Below are 13,779 nucleotides of genomic sequence, written 5' to 3' on the forward strand. Positions count from 1 at the left end.
CTGCTAAGAGGTAACCTGCGACTGGCATACAAAGCATCCACTGACTCATTACTGATGGTTTTACTGCACATCAGCAAGTCAAATGTTATCAGAAATGCTCTGTCTAGGGATCTAAACCTCTTCAGCAATGTCAACAGAATGGTTTGGAAGGACAGGTATATCTCATAAAGGGTACCGCTGCTATAGAACAGACTCTCCCCATTCACATAAAACAAAGTTCAACCCTGTCAAAATTCAAGTGGATGGGAAACAGAAAATTTACCCCAGGACTGTCTCCTGCACTACTAATAGACAGAAGCAAGTCCTAAATGCTTTATAGGTTCATAGGTATTTACTAGGTAAATGACCACAAGAGCCTTTTTTAATCCAAACCATGAATCCCACATCTCTGACAAATTCTGGTACCCTTGATAAATGTAAGCAGGGGCCTGGAAGATGAACCATTTACAGGTTGCCTGTGTCCTTCAGAGACATAGGTGCCAAGCCAGGGATGAATTACCTGTTCCCCATCCAGTTGTCCAAGTTACACTTGAACTGGCTTAGGGAGGAACTCTGCTTCACATGGATGGGGAGCCTGTTCCAGAGACAGGATAGTCTCTGGGATACATACCTGTCTCTCCAGCAGGCCATGTTTGTATCACAGGCAAGGTTTTAGTCTTTAGAATGGGTAATTCTGGTGCTGTTTGTTTTGCCGATGTGCAGGAGGTCCACAGAGTGGGGTTGACAATGCCCTGTATGTCAGGCATAGACCTCCCCTCAACAGCCTGTAGGAGACAGAATACAGGGATAGGTCCTTGAGGTGGTCTGCATAGGACATTTTATTACACTCTGTATTCTTTTAGTGAGGAATGTTCCATTTGTTGGGTATGCCTGGTAAGGTACATACTAAATGGGGCACTGTAGTCAATGATAGGTCTGATGAATGCCAAATACTGTGGAACAATGATTTCCTTGGACCTAGATGCCATACCTTCATTTATAAGTTGCATAACATAGAATGATTTCCTCACTACTGTAGGGACTTGTTGGTCGAAGGCAAGATTACTGAGTGTCCCTAAGTCCCTGACTACTGGGTCATCTCTAAGGGGTGTGTTGTTAATATGATAGTTACCAGGGGTGGATGACTTCCTGAAGGATACTAGTATGCATTTCTTGACATTTAGTTTTAGTAAATGGCTCTGACACTAATTGTTTCTGTGTCCACCCTTCCAGGACAGCATTTGTCAGTGTGTGATTCAGTGACAGCTCCTAATTTGCAATCATCTGCAAATTGAGTCAGCCAGAAACCACTGACATTAGCCTTGACTTCAGGAAAGTAAATTCCAAAAAGGAGTGGTCTAAGGACTAATCCCTGAGGGACTCCACTTGTGACTGGCCTCTTCGTAGAGATGGCTCACCAATTTTAACTTTCTGGATCCTGTCTGTGAGCCAGTTGGCTATCTACCTGGTGACATACGGGTTTGCACCTAACCTCTTGAGTTTGTCAACAATGCCCAAGATGGGTATTGTGTCAAATGTCTTGGCCATGTCATGATAAGCAGTGTGAACCATTTTGCTCTCATCCATTGCTTTGGTGACCTTCTCAAAGAAGTCCACCAGGGTGAGTATGCATGACCTGGCCTTGATGAAACCAAAATGGGTAGAGTCCAGTGTCTGGAGGTTTACTATATCATAATTGATCATTTCCATAATAATTCTTTCCATGGCTTTGCATATAAGACTATTGAGACTTACGGGTCTGTAGTTTCCAGGGTCTGTAGATGGCCCACCTTTGTTTAGAGGAATGACTGTTGCTGTTCTACATTCATGAGACATGAAGCCTGTTTGGAGGCTACAGTTAAACAGTAATTCAAGAGGGCCTGGTAGGTCATGTTTCATGCTAGAAGGCATCCTGGAATATTGTCTGGGCCCATTGATGCAATGATCTTGGCCTTCAAGAGAGCATTAAGGACTTGTTCCCTACTGATAGCAGGGAGAGTTATATCTGATAGTATTTCCGGAATGAAGGTTGAGGGGGAGAGAGGGGTAAAGTTGGAGTTGAATTTGTCAGCCAGTAGGTTTGCTATATCTTCTGGCTCAGTATAGGTGGCTCCATTTACAGTGAGCTCTGCACACAATTGTTTATTGCCATTGAGGATGCGGACATAGTTAAAGAATGCCTTGTGGTTGTCCCTGGCTGTCAATCATCCCAGCTACAGCTGCTCAGCAAGGGATAATCCTAATATTCTCTTTTTGAATGGTTTCATGGAGACTGAGATCATAGAAGGTTACTAGGCTATTAGCCCTGAGGCCCTTATAAGCTTAGCCAAAAATTTAGCCCATGTTTAGACAAATCAGCACCCGATGCCCCTGTCCAGCAGGAACACAGGTGGAATCCCAAGGTTATATTTTCTGTTTCCCATCCAGTTATCCAGTTTGCACTTAAAAAGGGATAAAGAGGTACTCTGCTTGATGTGAAGAGGGAAGTCTATTCCATAGATGGGGGGGGGGGGGTCTCTGGGACGCAAATCTGTCCCAACTACAAGTCTTGTTGATGTCACAGACCAGGTTGAGGCCACGCATGTGGGTTACTTGAGTGGAGCTTGACTTGCGGATATGCAGCTGTCCCCATCAAGGTGGGGTCTGTGATTGCCTTGTATGGCAGACAGAGGTCACCTCTGAGGAGTCTATATGAAACTCAGTAGGGCTTTTAGCCTATTTGTGTATGGTAGATGTTTGAGGCCCTGGTTCTCCTGGTGAGGAACCTCTGTGGTCTCTACAGCTGCTGCATGTGCTTTGCGAGGTACGTGCCAAAAGGAGCATTGTACTTAATAATGGGCCTTATAAGGGAAGACTACAGGGATGTTATGACCTCCTTGTCCCTGGATGAGATGCCCTCACTTATGAAGTGGGCCATGAAGAAGTACAATGGAATCAACACGGTGGTCAAAAGTCAGGTTGCTATCAACCTGGTTGCCCAAATCCCTCACGACTGATTGCATGCTTAGGACATTGTTATTAATGTGAAAATCTGTGGGGACATCACTCTCCCCAAAGGGGATGATGATGCATTTTTTGGTATTTAGCTTGAGGCCATGTTTCTGTCACCAGTCATTTGTCTGAGTGAGACCCTCTTGGAGGATGTCCACATCACTAGGGGAATTGATGACCGCACCCAGCTTGCGGTCATCTGCAAAGTTGGTCAGCCATAGTCCACTGGTTTGGCCTGCTCCTTAGAAATGTATATCCCAAATAACAGAGGCTCCAAGACCGAACCCTGGGATATGCTGCTTGTTACAGGTCTACTGCTTGAGGTGATTTCCCTTATTTTGACTATGTGGGTTCTATCAGTGAGCCAGTTTGCTACCCATCTGCTAACATATGGATTGATGCCTAGTTGAGAGAGTTTCTCTATTATGGCCGAAAGGGGAATAGTGTCAAAGGCTTTGGCCAGGTCAAGGTAGGTGTTGTGCACCATCTACCTCTCGTCCATGGCTTTGGTGACCATCTCAAAGAAGTCAACCAAATTTAGCAGACATGACCTCCCTTGATGAAGCCAAACTGTGTGGGATCAACTGTTTGGAGGTTGCCAATGTTCTTGTTAATGAGATCCATGATATTCTTTTACATGGCCTTGCAGCTCAAGCTAGTTATGTTGATGGGTCTATAATTTCCCGGATCGGTGGACACTCCACCTTTGTGTATAGAGATGACCGTGGCTGTCCTCCACTCAGCTGGGACAAAGCCAGTACTCAGGCTTTGGTTGAATAGGGTGCCTAATGGTTCTGCAAGTTCCTGCCTGAATTCATGTAGGATGCAGCCTTGGATGTTATTGGGTCCCATGGAGGCTGTATTTTTTGCCTTTGAGAGAGCAAGGATGACCTGTTCCCTAGATATAAGGGGAAGGGGGTAGGTACTGTGGATGTCCTGATTTATTGATGGGGAAACAGAGGGGTAAAATTTTTGCTGAATCTGTCAGCCAGCAAGTTTGCTATATCTACAGCATTTGTATATGTGGTGTTCTTGACCACTAGTTCTGAACAGATCTGAGTCCTTCTTTTGAGATTACGGACATATGTGAAGAAGGCCTTATGATTATCTCTAGTAGATGTGGCCAATTTAGACTCAAAGTTTGCTTTGGAGGATTTCACTAGTGCTCTTATTTGCTTGTTCAGGCTAAGGAGACATTGCTTCCAGATGGGCACCTGCTCCTTCTTAGTCTTGGACAACAATGCTTTCCTTTTGTTATAGAGTTTATTTATTGCAGATGTCCACCAGACAGGTTTCCTCTTCCTGATTTAGTCCTGTTGGGTATTCCTGATTCCATGCATCTATATAAATGCTCGTATAGTGCTTTGGTGTAGTTTTGGATATTGGTGCCAGTTATTACAGAGGGGGAGGGGGCTGTGAAGCTGTTTATACCATCCCTCAGGAGGCTGAAATCAGCTTTGGAGAAGTTTTTATGTCTGATCCTAGCTGGGGGTTGGGGCGATCTGAATATATGATAGTATGAGTAACCAGGTGTGAAAAGAAAAATGTCTATGCTTCCATCCATGGGAAAGTTTAACTTAATGCATGAAAGCATTAAAATGTTTGTTTCCCTGGAAAAAATCATACAATTTCAATACATTTTTCCCCATGGGCTTTAATGCTTCTTATCTAAAAAATGATAGTCTCCTCCATGGCAACATCCCTATCACTAATTTCATTTTTACATAGATATAAAATGCTCCCCCCCATCCACATGCCTATCCCTCATCCCTCTTCTTCCTCATGTCACAGATGGATTATTCCTGTTTTGGTTCACGCTGACCTTGCTCAACACTCAAAACCATAGCCTCCATTACTGCCCCACTCCTGCACCTTTCCTACCTGATACACAACACTGATTAGGTTGACAATTGGGTATAGGCATTAAATATTCTGTCCACCTGTTTATCAGTCTGTAGATCCATTACTTTACTTTTTTCTCTTGCCCACAGTATTGTGGGTCAGTGTTCTGTTGTTGTAAGTTTGACTAATCTGCGTATGTCTGTAAGGTTCTGTAAGTCAGGTAATACATAGTCCTGTTAGTGTCAGTTTATGGACTGTTGTACCCACTTATTTCTTCCTGCCCATACCATCATGTCAAGTTTTTTGTTCCATTAGCAAGCCTCTGCATTCTTCTACATCTGAATAACTCTGGACATGTACTCTTAAGGATTTTATCCTTATTGTCAATATCTGTGTATTATCTTAGCTGTCAAAAGTGATATTACTTCCCTTATAAACTGAAAACGTCCTTGTAAATTCTGCTTTGAATGTCTTTGTACCATCACTTCAAACCAGATCGCCACATGGTAACTCACGACTGATGAGTCCCTCAACTGCAGACCACTACTCTGAGCCTTTTACTAGAACCAAATTCCAGAATATGACTGTTCAGAATCCTTCACCATTAATAATCACGGGGTTGTATTGATGAGTCATGCAGTTATTACTGTCCCTTTAAAACAGTAAAGTACTGTTTATACTTTGTAGGGTTCATATAATTGCTCCTTTAAAGACAATTTATTCTTTCTTCTGTTAAATAAATCAGTAAGTCCATTTCAGCAAAATAACACCCTTTAAGTACATTCAGTATAATCACCATCTGGTTTATTGCCACATATTTAAACACTGAAAACTAGTTTGAGTTATAGAAAGACTGTCATCATTCAAAATAAAACATGAACCTCCTTAAACCAGATACTGTTTATTTTCCTAACCCACCATCTTCTGTTCTTTTAATCTTCCTTGCAGGTTTTCAGTCTTATTTATAATTTCCTTTCAGCACAGGTTCCTTGACTGTAAGTTTTGCTGTGCAGAAATGCAATTTATTTTAATTTACTTAATAGTTTTTCTTTTTTTAACTTTCTTCCTTTGCATGCCTTCCAGCTGATCACATGCTGCTTTCCACTCCTGTAGCTCCTAATTTAGTGTCCCTGAGATCATCTCAGATATAGGCAGTTTGGGGAAGGAGAAATGGAAAAATGGAACAGAGCCTCTACAACAGTCATAAATGCCATCCTCTCGTCATCATGAACCCCCTTTTTCCATTTTTACATGAGGCTAAGGTGTCATATCAACATTTGTAAATGTAACCAAATCACATAGAGCCATTGTTTATACTGTCGAATGGCTGGCCCTGATGCCCAGTCAGGATTTTTTGAGATTCCTTAAGTAGGATCTTTTTTTTCTTCATAACATCTTTTAGTACTCTTGTTTTTGGTTGCATTTGTTGTTCTGATCCTTTGCAGCATTCTTGTATCTTTTATACTTTAGGTCACATCAAAAAAGGTTCTGGTTTTGCTTGGTAAGTTTATACCCACTTATCAAATGAATAAATAGAAAATAGATTTTCCAGTATTAGAACATATTCTTTTAAGAAATTACAGTTGTGCAAGTAAAACCTACTGTAACAGTAGATGCTCAAATTATCACTGCTGCAGTAACCTTAACTATATGGCTTATATCCTGCCAAGCGCATAACAGCCAGCCAGCTTCCCAAGCTTCTTGGTACCTAGGGTTGCCACCCCTCCTGTTTCTTTCCAGATTATCCAGAAATCAAACTGATTCTCTGGTAGTCCGGAAAACACTGTACAAACAGGAAACAGACTATCGGAGTTTGTAAATCGGCTGATTTACTATGCTTTTTTTTTACAGAAAAGCATAGTAAATCAGCCGAAAGCAGGCAGCCGGAATGGGAAGAGAGGGCGTTCCTCACCGAGTGATGTCATCGTGACACCACAAAATGGGCGGAATGTGGGTGAGGAGGGTGGATGGGCGGGGTTACTGATGACATGAGGGGTGTGGCTTTACTCCGGTTTTAGCCACGATGAAAGGTGGCAACCCTATTGGTACCTTCCATGCACCCAAACTGTCAAGCAGCTTGAGGTGAGCTGAGCTCACTAAAAGACAAGTTTGGGTGAGATGTTTTTCAGAGCTGTCCTGACAGCAGAGAGAGGGAAGCTGAGCCCTGAAAGGATATTGCTAGGAACAACAAAAAATAAATGTCCACACCCTGACATAAAAAACACACAAAAAAATAAGGGGGCTGGAGGGAGGGAGTGGCTACTGCAGCAGTGATCATTTTAACATCTACTGTTATGTTAAGTTTTACTTAAACAACTGTACTATGTTCATCATATTGATCACTGCTGAAGTAGCTTTAGCTAGATGGATAGATTACCTTGGCCAACTACATTTGGGAGGTGGAAGAAGAAGATTCCAGGAGCCCCCGGAGAATAGTCCTAGCAAAGCTTGATCTGGAACTAGAGAAGGAATGAAGCTTTTAGTGCTTCATAAAAGTATGTAGAGGACCAAGTAGCAGCTTCTAGAATACTTCTAGAATCCTACCCTTTCCGAAGTCCATAGATGAAGCCAAGACTCTAGAACAGTGAGCCTTGACCCTGCCTGGAATAATTTTGTTATGGTGAGTATAACAAAGGTAATAGCCTTAGACAACTATTTGGAAATAGTCCGCTTTAACACAGGTTGTTCCATCCTGTTAATTTCACACAAAATGAACAATTGATCCCAAGATCTGAAAGATTTAGTTCTGTCAAAATAGTACTCAAGTTGTCTGGGGACATCCAAGATATAGAGTACATCCAAGGTATAGAGTATCCTTTCTCCCTCATTTTTAGGTTCAGGGGAAAAAAAACGGAAAGATGGATAGTTTAGCTTAAAGTAAACTTGGATACTACTTTAGGCATAAAAGAAGGATTAGTTCTTAAAGAAACCCTCTCCTTATTGAAAATGAAAAGGAATCGATCCATCATAAGAGCTTGCAACTTGAGTACCCTTCTTGCAGATGTCAGGGCAATCAGTAAAACTGTTTTTCATATTAAGAATCTTAAGTCACGAAGATTAGCTGTTACAAATGGAGTGTTAGCTTCTCTAACACAAAAGTAATCTCCCAAGGGGGCCACCAGTTTTCCTCTAGACCTTTTATGCAAAATCCATTTAAGAACATTTTGATAGAGACTGCACTGAAAGAGGTGGATCCATAGGCAGACTTGCTGAAATGGCCAATAAATAAACCTTAAAAGAGGAATCAGAAAGGCCACGAGACAGTACCTCTCAAAAATATTGTAGAACCAGAGAAAAACAAGCACTGAGTGGATGTTGGTTATGTTGGGACCAGCTAGAAAACCTTTTCTGTTTGCTAATATATGATTTTCTAGTAGCATGGTTTCTTGCATCCATTTATACCTGCTGCATGTCCTAAGTAAGTAGGTGCCTAAAAGGAATTCAGGCCCTATCATCCTGGCAATCAACTGCAGTTGATTGATGCCAGGGTGTATCAAGCACCAATGTACTTGTGTGATTAGATTACATATGTGAAGAAGCTTGTGGTAATTACCCCTGGCCATTTTGAAAAGAAGAGAGAAAACCACACTTGCCTGGGCCACAAGGCAGTTGCCACAGCGATACTGGGGGATTCCTTCTGAATCTTCAGAAGTATCCACTAACTGGCTGACTGATAGAACACATATAGTCAAAATAAGGGAATCCACCTCCAACAGCAGACCTGTAATCAGTGGTGTTCCACATAGATCAGTCCTGGGACCTCTACATTTTGGATTCATTTTCTCTGAAGTACAAGCAAAGACTAAAGGTCTGTGGCTGACAAAATTTGCTGATGACTGCAAACTGGGAGTGGTCATAGAATCTCCAAATGATGTTATCCTACAGGACGGTCTTACACAAACAAATGATTAGTGCCAAAGCCATGACTTAAACTCAATGCAAAAAATGTATTATCATCCCTTTCGGTAAGAGCAATATTCCTGCTAACTACCACATCAATAGCAAAACCCTAAGTACACACTCAGTGGTGAGAGACCCAGGCACACAGATTGACAGCAATCCTACCTTTGATCACCATGCCTCCACAGTGGTAAGAAGGGCATTCTATATTGCTCATCTCATAAGTAAGGGCATTGCCTCCAGAAAAAAATAAGTTATAACCTCCCTGTACTCTTCCCACATCAGGCCAATAATTGAGTACAATGCCCCTTTTTGTATGTACCTTTCCAAGAACCTGCAGCAACTGGAGAAACCACAAAGATTCTTCACAAGGAAAACTCAAGGTCTTCAGCATCTGTCCTATGTGGATCATCTGAAATCATTGTCACTTAATTTTGTCTTATACAGACTACTCAGAGGCGATCTCTGTTTTACATATAAGGCAATCTCTGACTCTTCCTTATTAGAAATGCTGCATATCTGCAAGTCAAATTCTAAACTGGTTACTCACTCTGAAGACTTTAACCTGGTATGTGTCATTAATAGAACCTGCTGGAGGGACACACATGCACCTCAATGGCCCTCTTCAAACGCAGTCTGGATGATTGAATGGGTAACTGTAAATTTACCTGAGAGTTTTACCTGTATCCCTCTTTGGACATGGGCATTTGGTGCTGACTGCAGAAATAAGGGTAGAACTTGGCTAGGCTTGTAAGGGCCCTAGGGCCATTAGCCTGGTAACGTCCTATGATCCTGGGTATTAGTGGAAAGGATGGAAAAGCATACAGGAGCTTTCCTGACCAAGAAAAAGAGAAGGTATTTATCTTCCAGGTCTTCATGCATGGCATCCAAGAACAGAATCTTGCAAGGAGGTTCACTTGAGCAGCTTCTGCACATGGAAGAAATTTGGAAGACCCCTTGATCTAGTTTGCATTCATGAGGGCTTCTCTGCCACACAGCTTTTTTACTCTGACAGAATGTATGATGCCTGTAAATTAAGATTGTGCTGTGAAGTTATATCCCAAGCTAACAAGGCTACTCTGCAAAGGGGGTATGACCTGGTTCACTCTTGCTTGCTGATGTACGACATGACTGTGTTATTGTCTGTAACTACTTCAACATGTCCTGGGGACCAAAGATTGTTCAGAGAGTTGAGTGCCTTGATCAGGGAAGGCATCTCCTTGATATGTTTGTGCTTGCATTGGTCCTTCATGTCCCACGCCTCCTGTACTTTTCTCCCTTCTGAAACCACTCCCCAAGCAAAGTCCAAAGCATCTGTGGTGACTGACTGCTTTGGAGCAGGGGGAAAGAGAAGGGGAGACCTGGATTTCAGGATATCTCTTGTCTCCCCAAAAAGATTATTTTCTGACAAACCCCAGCACTTGGATTTGAAAAGATAAAGGGTATTGATGCTGGGGCCAAAGAGATTTAAAATACCACTGTATCTTTCTCACATGCTGTCTTGCGAGGGGTATCATAAGAATCATAGATGCCATGAGATGTTCTCTCACAGTGAGCAAAGTCTAAATGGAAAACCTTAAAAATAGATCTAGATAATGTAATTTTTCCTGTGGAAGAAAAGCTGTTTGAACTGAAGTGTCTAGTTGACATCTCAGAAGCACAAATCCTGTATGAAGAGGACAAAAAAGACTTTTGAATGCTTTCTTGGAGTCGTAGCTTATGTAAGACAACGAATAATAGCCTTTGCAATAGAATAAACTAAGTTATTCACAGCAGATTTTTCATCACAGGAAGCTGTATTTAAAACATTCCTTGTACTTTCCCAACTTGTCAGAACAAACATTGATTTTCAGAATTGTCATGCTCATATGTTAAAGTTGCAGAAGCGTACACTTTTTCCCCATACCGATCAATAATTTCCCCATCCTTATAAAGACTAGGACTGGAATTAACTAAGTGCTTAGTAGCAGTGCAATCAACTAAGGCTAAAGCTGCTGGTTCAGGTTTGGAAATAGTGAATAAACATTTAAAAGACTGAGGAACTTTATACATCCTATCTGCCTTTTTAGGGGTAATTGGCTGACTATGAGGAAAATTGCAGGCAGTAAAACACACATCATCTAAAGCAGATGGAACAGGAGGAATGAGTTTAGGCTCTGGAAAATCCTTCTGTAACAATTCCTAGTATTTTGAAGGGACAAAAAACCTCTGTTTTCTCTCTCTGAAAATACTGGAATAGTTTAGCAATTGTCTCAGAGGAAGAGAAAAAACCCACAGGGACAATCAAAGGGAGGGAGGGTGACCTAATAGTTAAGGTGTTTGCCTTGCAAGCACAAGGTGCAGGGTTTGAGTCTCACAAGGGATAATTGGGTAGGCTTATAAATGGCTCACAAGGGCAATTAGCTTACTATGCACCTATAATTAATTAAAAAAAAAGCTGGGCTCTGCTCTGAGTCTGAATCAGATATCTGAGGAAAAATCTCTCTGTGTCTGCATTTTACTGTTCAGATTCAGAATCTTAAATCTCTTCAGAAAAAGAGAAATCCTTCATTCTTTTACCAGAAACTACAAGAATGATCAATACCTGAATTAAACCCGGAGCCAGACCTAGTAAACTATTCCTAAATGTTTGGTTTTCTGTTTCTTTTTGACAGCAAAAATGGGGCCAAGTATGTTATTAGTGGGAAGCTGCTGCTGCCCAGGGATGGGCACAGCATCCTGACACAACAGGGAAACCTTCCCTGTTTGCTCTCCCAGGACAGACAAGAGTGGCCCCTGTTTGCCTTCTAGCATGCTGTAGTGGCAAAGGCTGTTTTCTTATATTTTTTTCTTTTTGTGGCTGGAAGAAGGACCGACTATGGAACTGGTAGTCTGTTCCATGGTCAAGCCAAAAATGGTGCCTCTTTCCTGAGGAAGATAAGTATCAATTGCCAGTAAACAATACCAGTTCACAAAAGTAAGTTTTTTCACATAAAACACAGTAAAAAGCACTTTAAAACATTATGACAGCCCCATAAAAGTAAATTAAACAGTCTCTTGACAGAAAAAAAAATCAGTTACTTTACACCAGTTTTAAACTGACAGAAAAAGTGGCAACTCTATTTAAAAGTATGTTGCAGTCTCAAGACAGTCTGTTAAAGCACAACACTCCTAGCTTTATAATAACATGCTTGAAAAGGAAAGTAATAAAACATCAACAAAATTAAGAAAATGGAAGGGTTTTCATCAAAGTGAACTTCTGCCCAACAAAGGAAAGCATAAGCCAACCATCATTCCTCAAAAGCCTCAGAGGAGCATACTCTTCGGCAGCAGTAAAGCTCTGAAGGGCTTCACTCCCAAACTTGTGTTTTAGTCCGATGAACTCAAGCTGCCTGACAGTTTGGGTGCATGGAAGGTGCCTTGAAGCCTTGGTAGGATATAAACCCTATAGCTAAGGCTACAGCAGTGATGAATATGATGAAAATCCCAGTTTAACTTCTATTTGAATGTATATGCTGCTCTTTCTCCGAGGTTAACATTTAAAAGAGAATTTGCTGGACTCAAATTCTCTGGGTGAAGCAAAGACTTCAGTCTTGGACCCAGAATTTTGGTCACTTGTAAGATAATTCTGTAGCATTTTGACATCCAAGACTCCATTTTGGACTCCACATCTTTAACATACTAAGGTCCATGATTTTGTGTTAAAATAATTTGTTGAAAGTGTCTCAGACCATATTAGCAGATGCTATTATCATGGGCATTATCTGGCTGTAAAAGTACCTGTCTATGTTACAGTCCTCAAAGGGAACTAGGGGTACATTAGTTAGAGTTCTGATTCTAAGACATTGATACCCTAGTGTATTCTGTGCTAGTTGGCCATCATCAGGAATTTGCCCTTTTCCCCATTGTAGTGCAATCTCAGAGTTGGTATATTTAATTAGAGTAGGTGTGAGGGGCACAGACCCCCATCTGGGTGGGTTTTGCATGATGTGTTTTTTTGTGACAGTCTCTAGGTTGATCCACTAGTTTTTTTCCCTAGGAAAAAAAATGAATGTAAATGAACATTGAACGGATTTAGCATTCGATGGATTAAGTTTGACGAATAGGGATTCAGTGTTTAGTCACTTCAATGAAGTGCTATAGACCCCAGTACAAGTGATGCCCACCTTGTTACTGAGAATCCTAAACCTGAATATATAAACAAATCAGTGGTATTGTAAGAGAAAGGTAGAATTCAGTCAAAGATATTTTCAGAAAAGTTTTCTTGGTCCTGATAATTTGGGGTGTTTCCCTGTCCTCCAGCATGCAGTGATTTCAAAGCTGATCCATTTTAGTAAGGGAATAGAGTGAACAGCTTTCTGTGTTTATGTGTATGTGGCTGGTGGTGGGGGAGGTCTTTGCCCCATATAAAAAACGTTCAGATTACTGAAGTGTTTTGTAAGTGCAGTTTCAATTCTTTTTTCAGTCCAAATTGCATTTCATTTTTAAAATCTCCTTTCAAAGACTTGTCCTATACCCTTCTCAACTTCCAGAAAGTTCTTACCTGTTGCTGTCCATGACTGTGTGGAGTCTGTGAGCAATAGTAAGAACGGTGCAGTCCGAAAACTCTCTTCGAATTGTTGTCTGAATCAAGTTGTCTGTCTCCAGATCCACAGCAGCAGTTGCTTCATCCAGAATAAGAATTTTTGACTTTCTTAACAGAGCTCGTGCCAAGCAAAGTAGTTGCCTTTGACCAACACTGCCGTAATAACAAAAGAAGTATCATATTATAGTCCTATATGCATTCGTATTGAGGTTTTCTTTCTACTGACAGACTTTACTTGTATTTAACATCATGTATTACACCTTCATTTAGTGTGCTCTGTCACCCAAGCACTATCACTTCATTACTTGTGCTGAGTATGTTCCTGCTTTTTAAATGCCAAATGCTCAGCACATTCCCATATTAATATCTAGGTCACACATTTCTTAATTCCTAAATATAATTCAGTGCTATCCTAATGTTTCAATTAAAGCTTGCATGTGTTGTGTAAGTGAGGCAAATTGTGCCTTTACTTCTGTTGTTTTATTTTTAGCGCTTTTCAGATT

General features: G+C 41.2%; 1 protein-coding gene across 1 annotated transcript in view; it reads right to left on the bottom strand.

Annotated features, from left to right (window-relative positions):
- Window positions 1-13,779, bottom strand: part of ABCC2 (ATP binding cassette subfamily C member 2) — an 833,283-nt gene that overhangs the window by 22,416 nt on the left and 797,088 nt on the right. Inside the window, exon 31 of the mRNA XM_044055642.1 lies at window positions 13,235-13,429. Coding sequence (XP_043911577.1) covers window positions 13,235-13,429 — 195 coding nt within the window. The remainder of the gene's footprint in view (window positions 1-13,234; window positions 13,430-13,779) is intronic.

This window comes from Protopterus annectens, chromosome 14.part0 (assembly GCF_019279795.1).
Source record: "Protopterus annectens isolate FY-2018-M chromosome 14.part0, PAN1.0, whole genome shotgun sequence".
NCBI classification, from domain to species: domain Eukaryota; kingdom Metazoa; phylum Chordata; order Ceratodontiformes; family Protopteridae; genus Protopterus; species Protopterus annectens.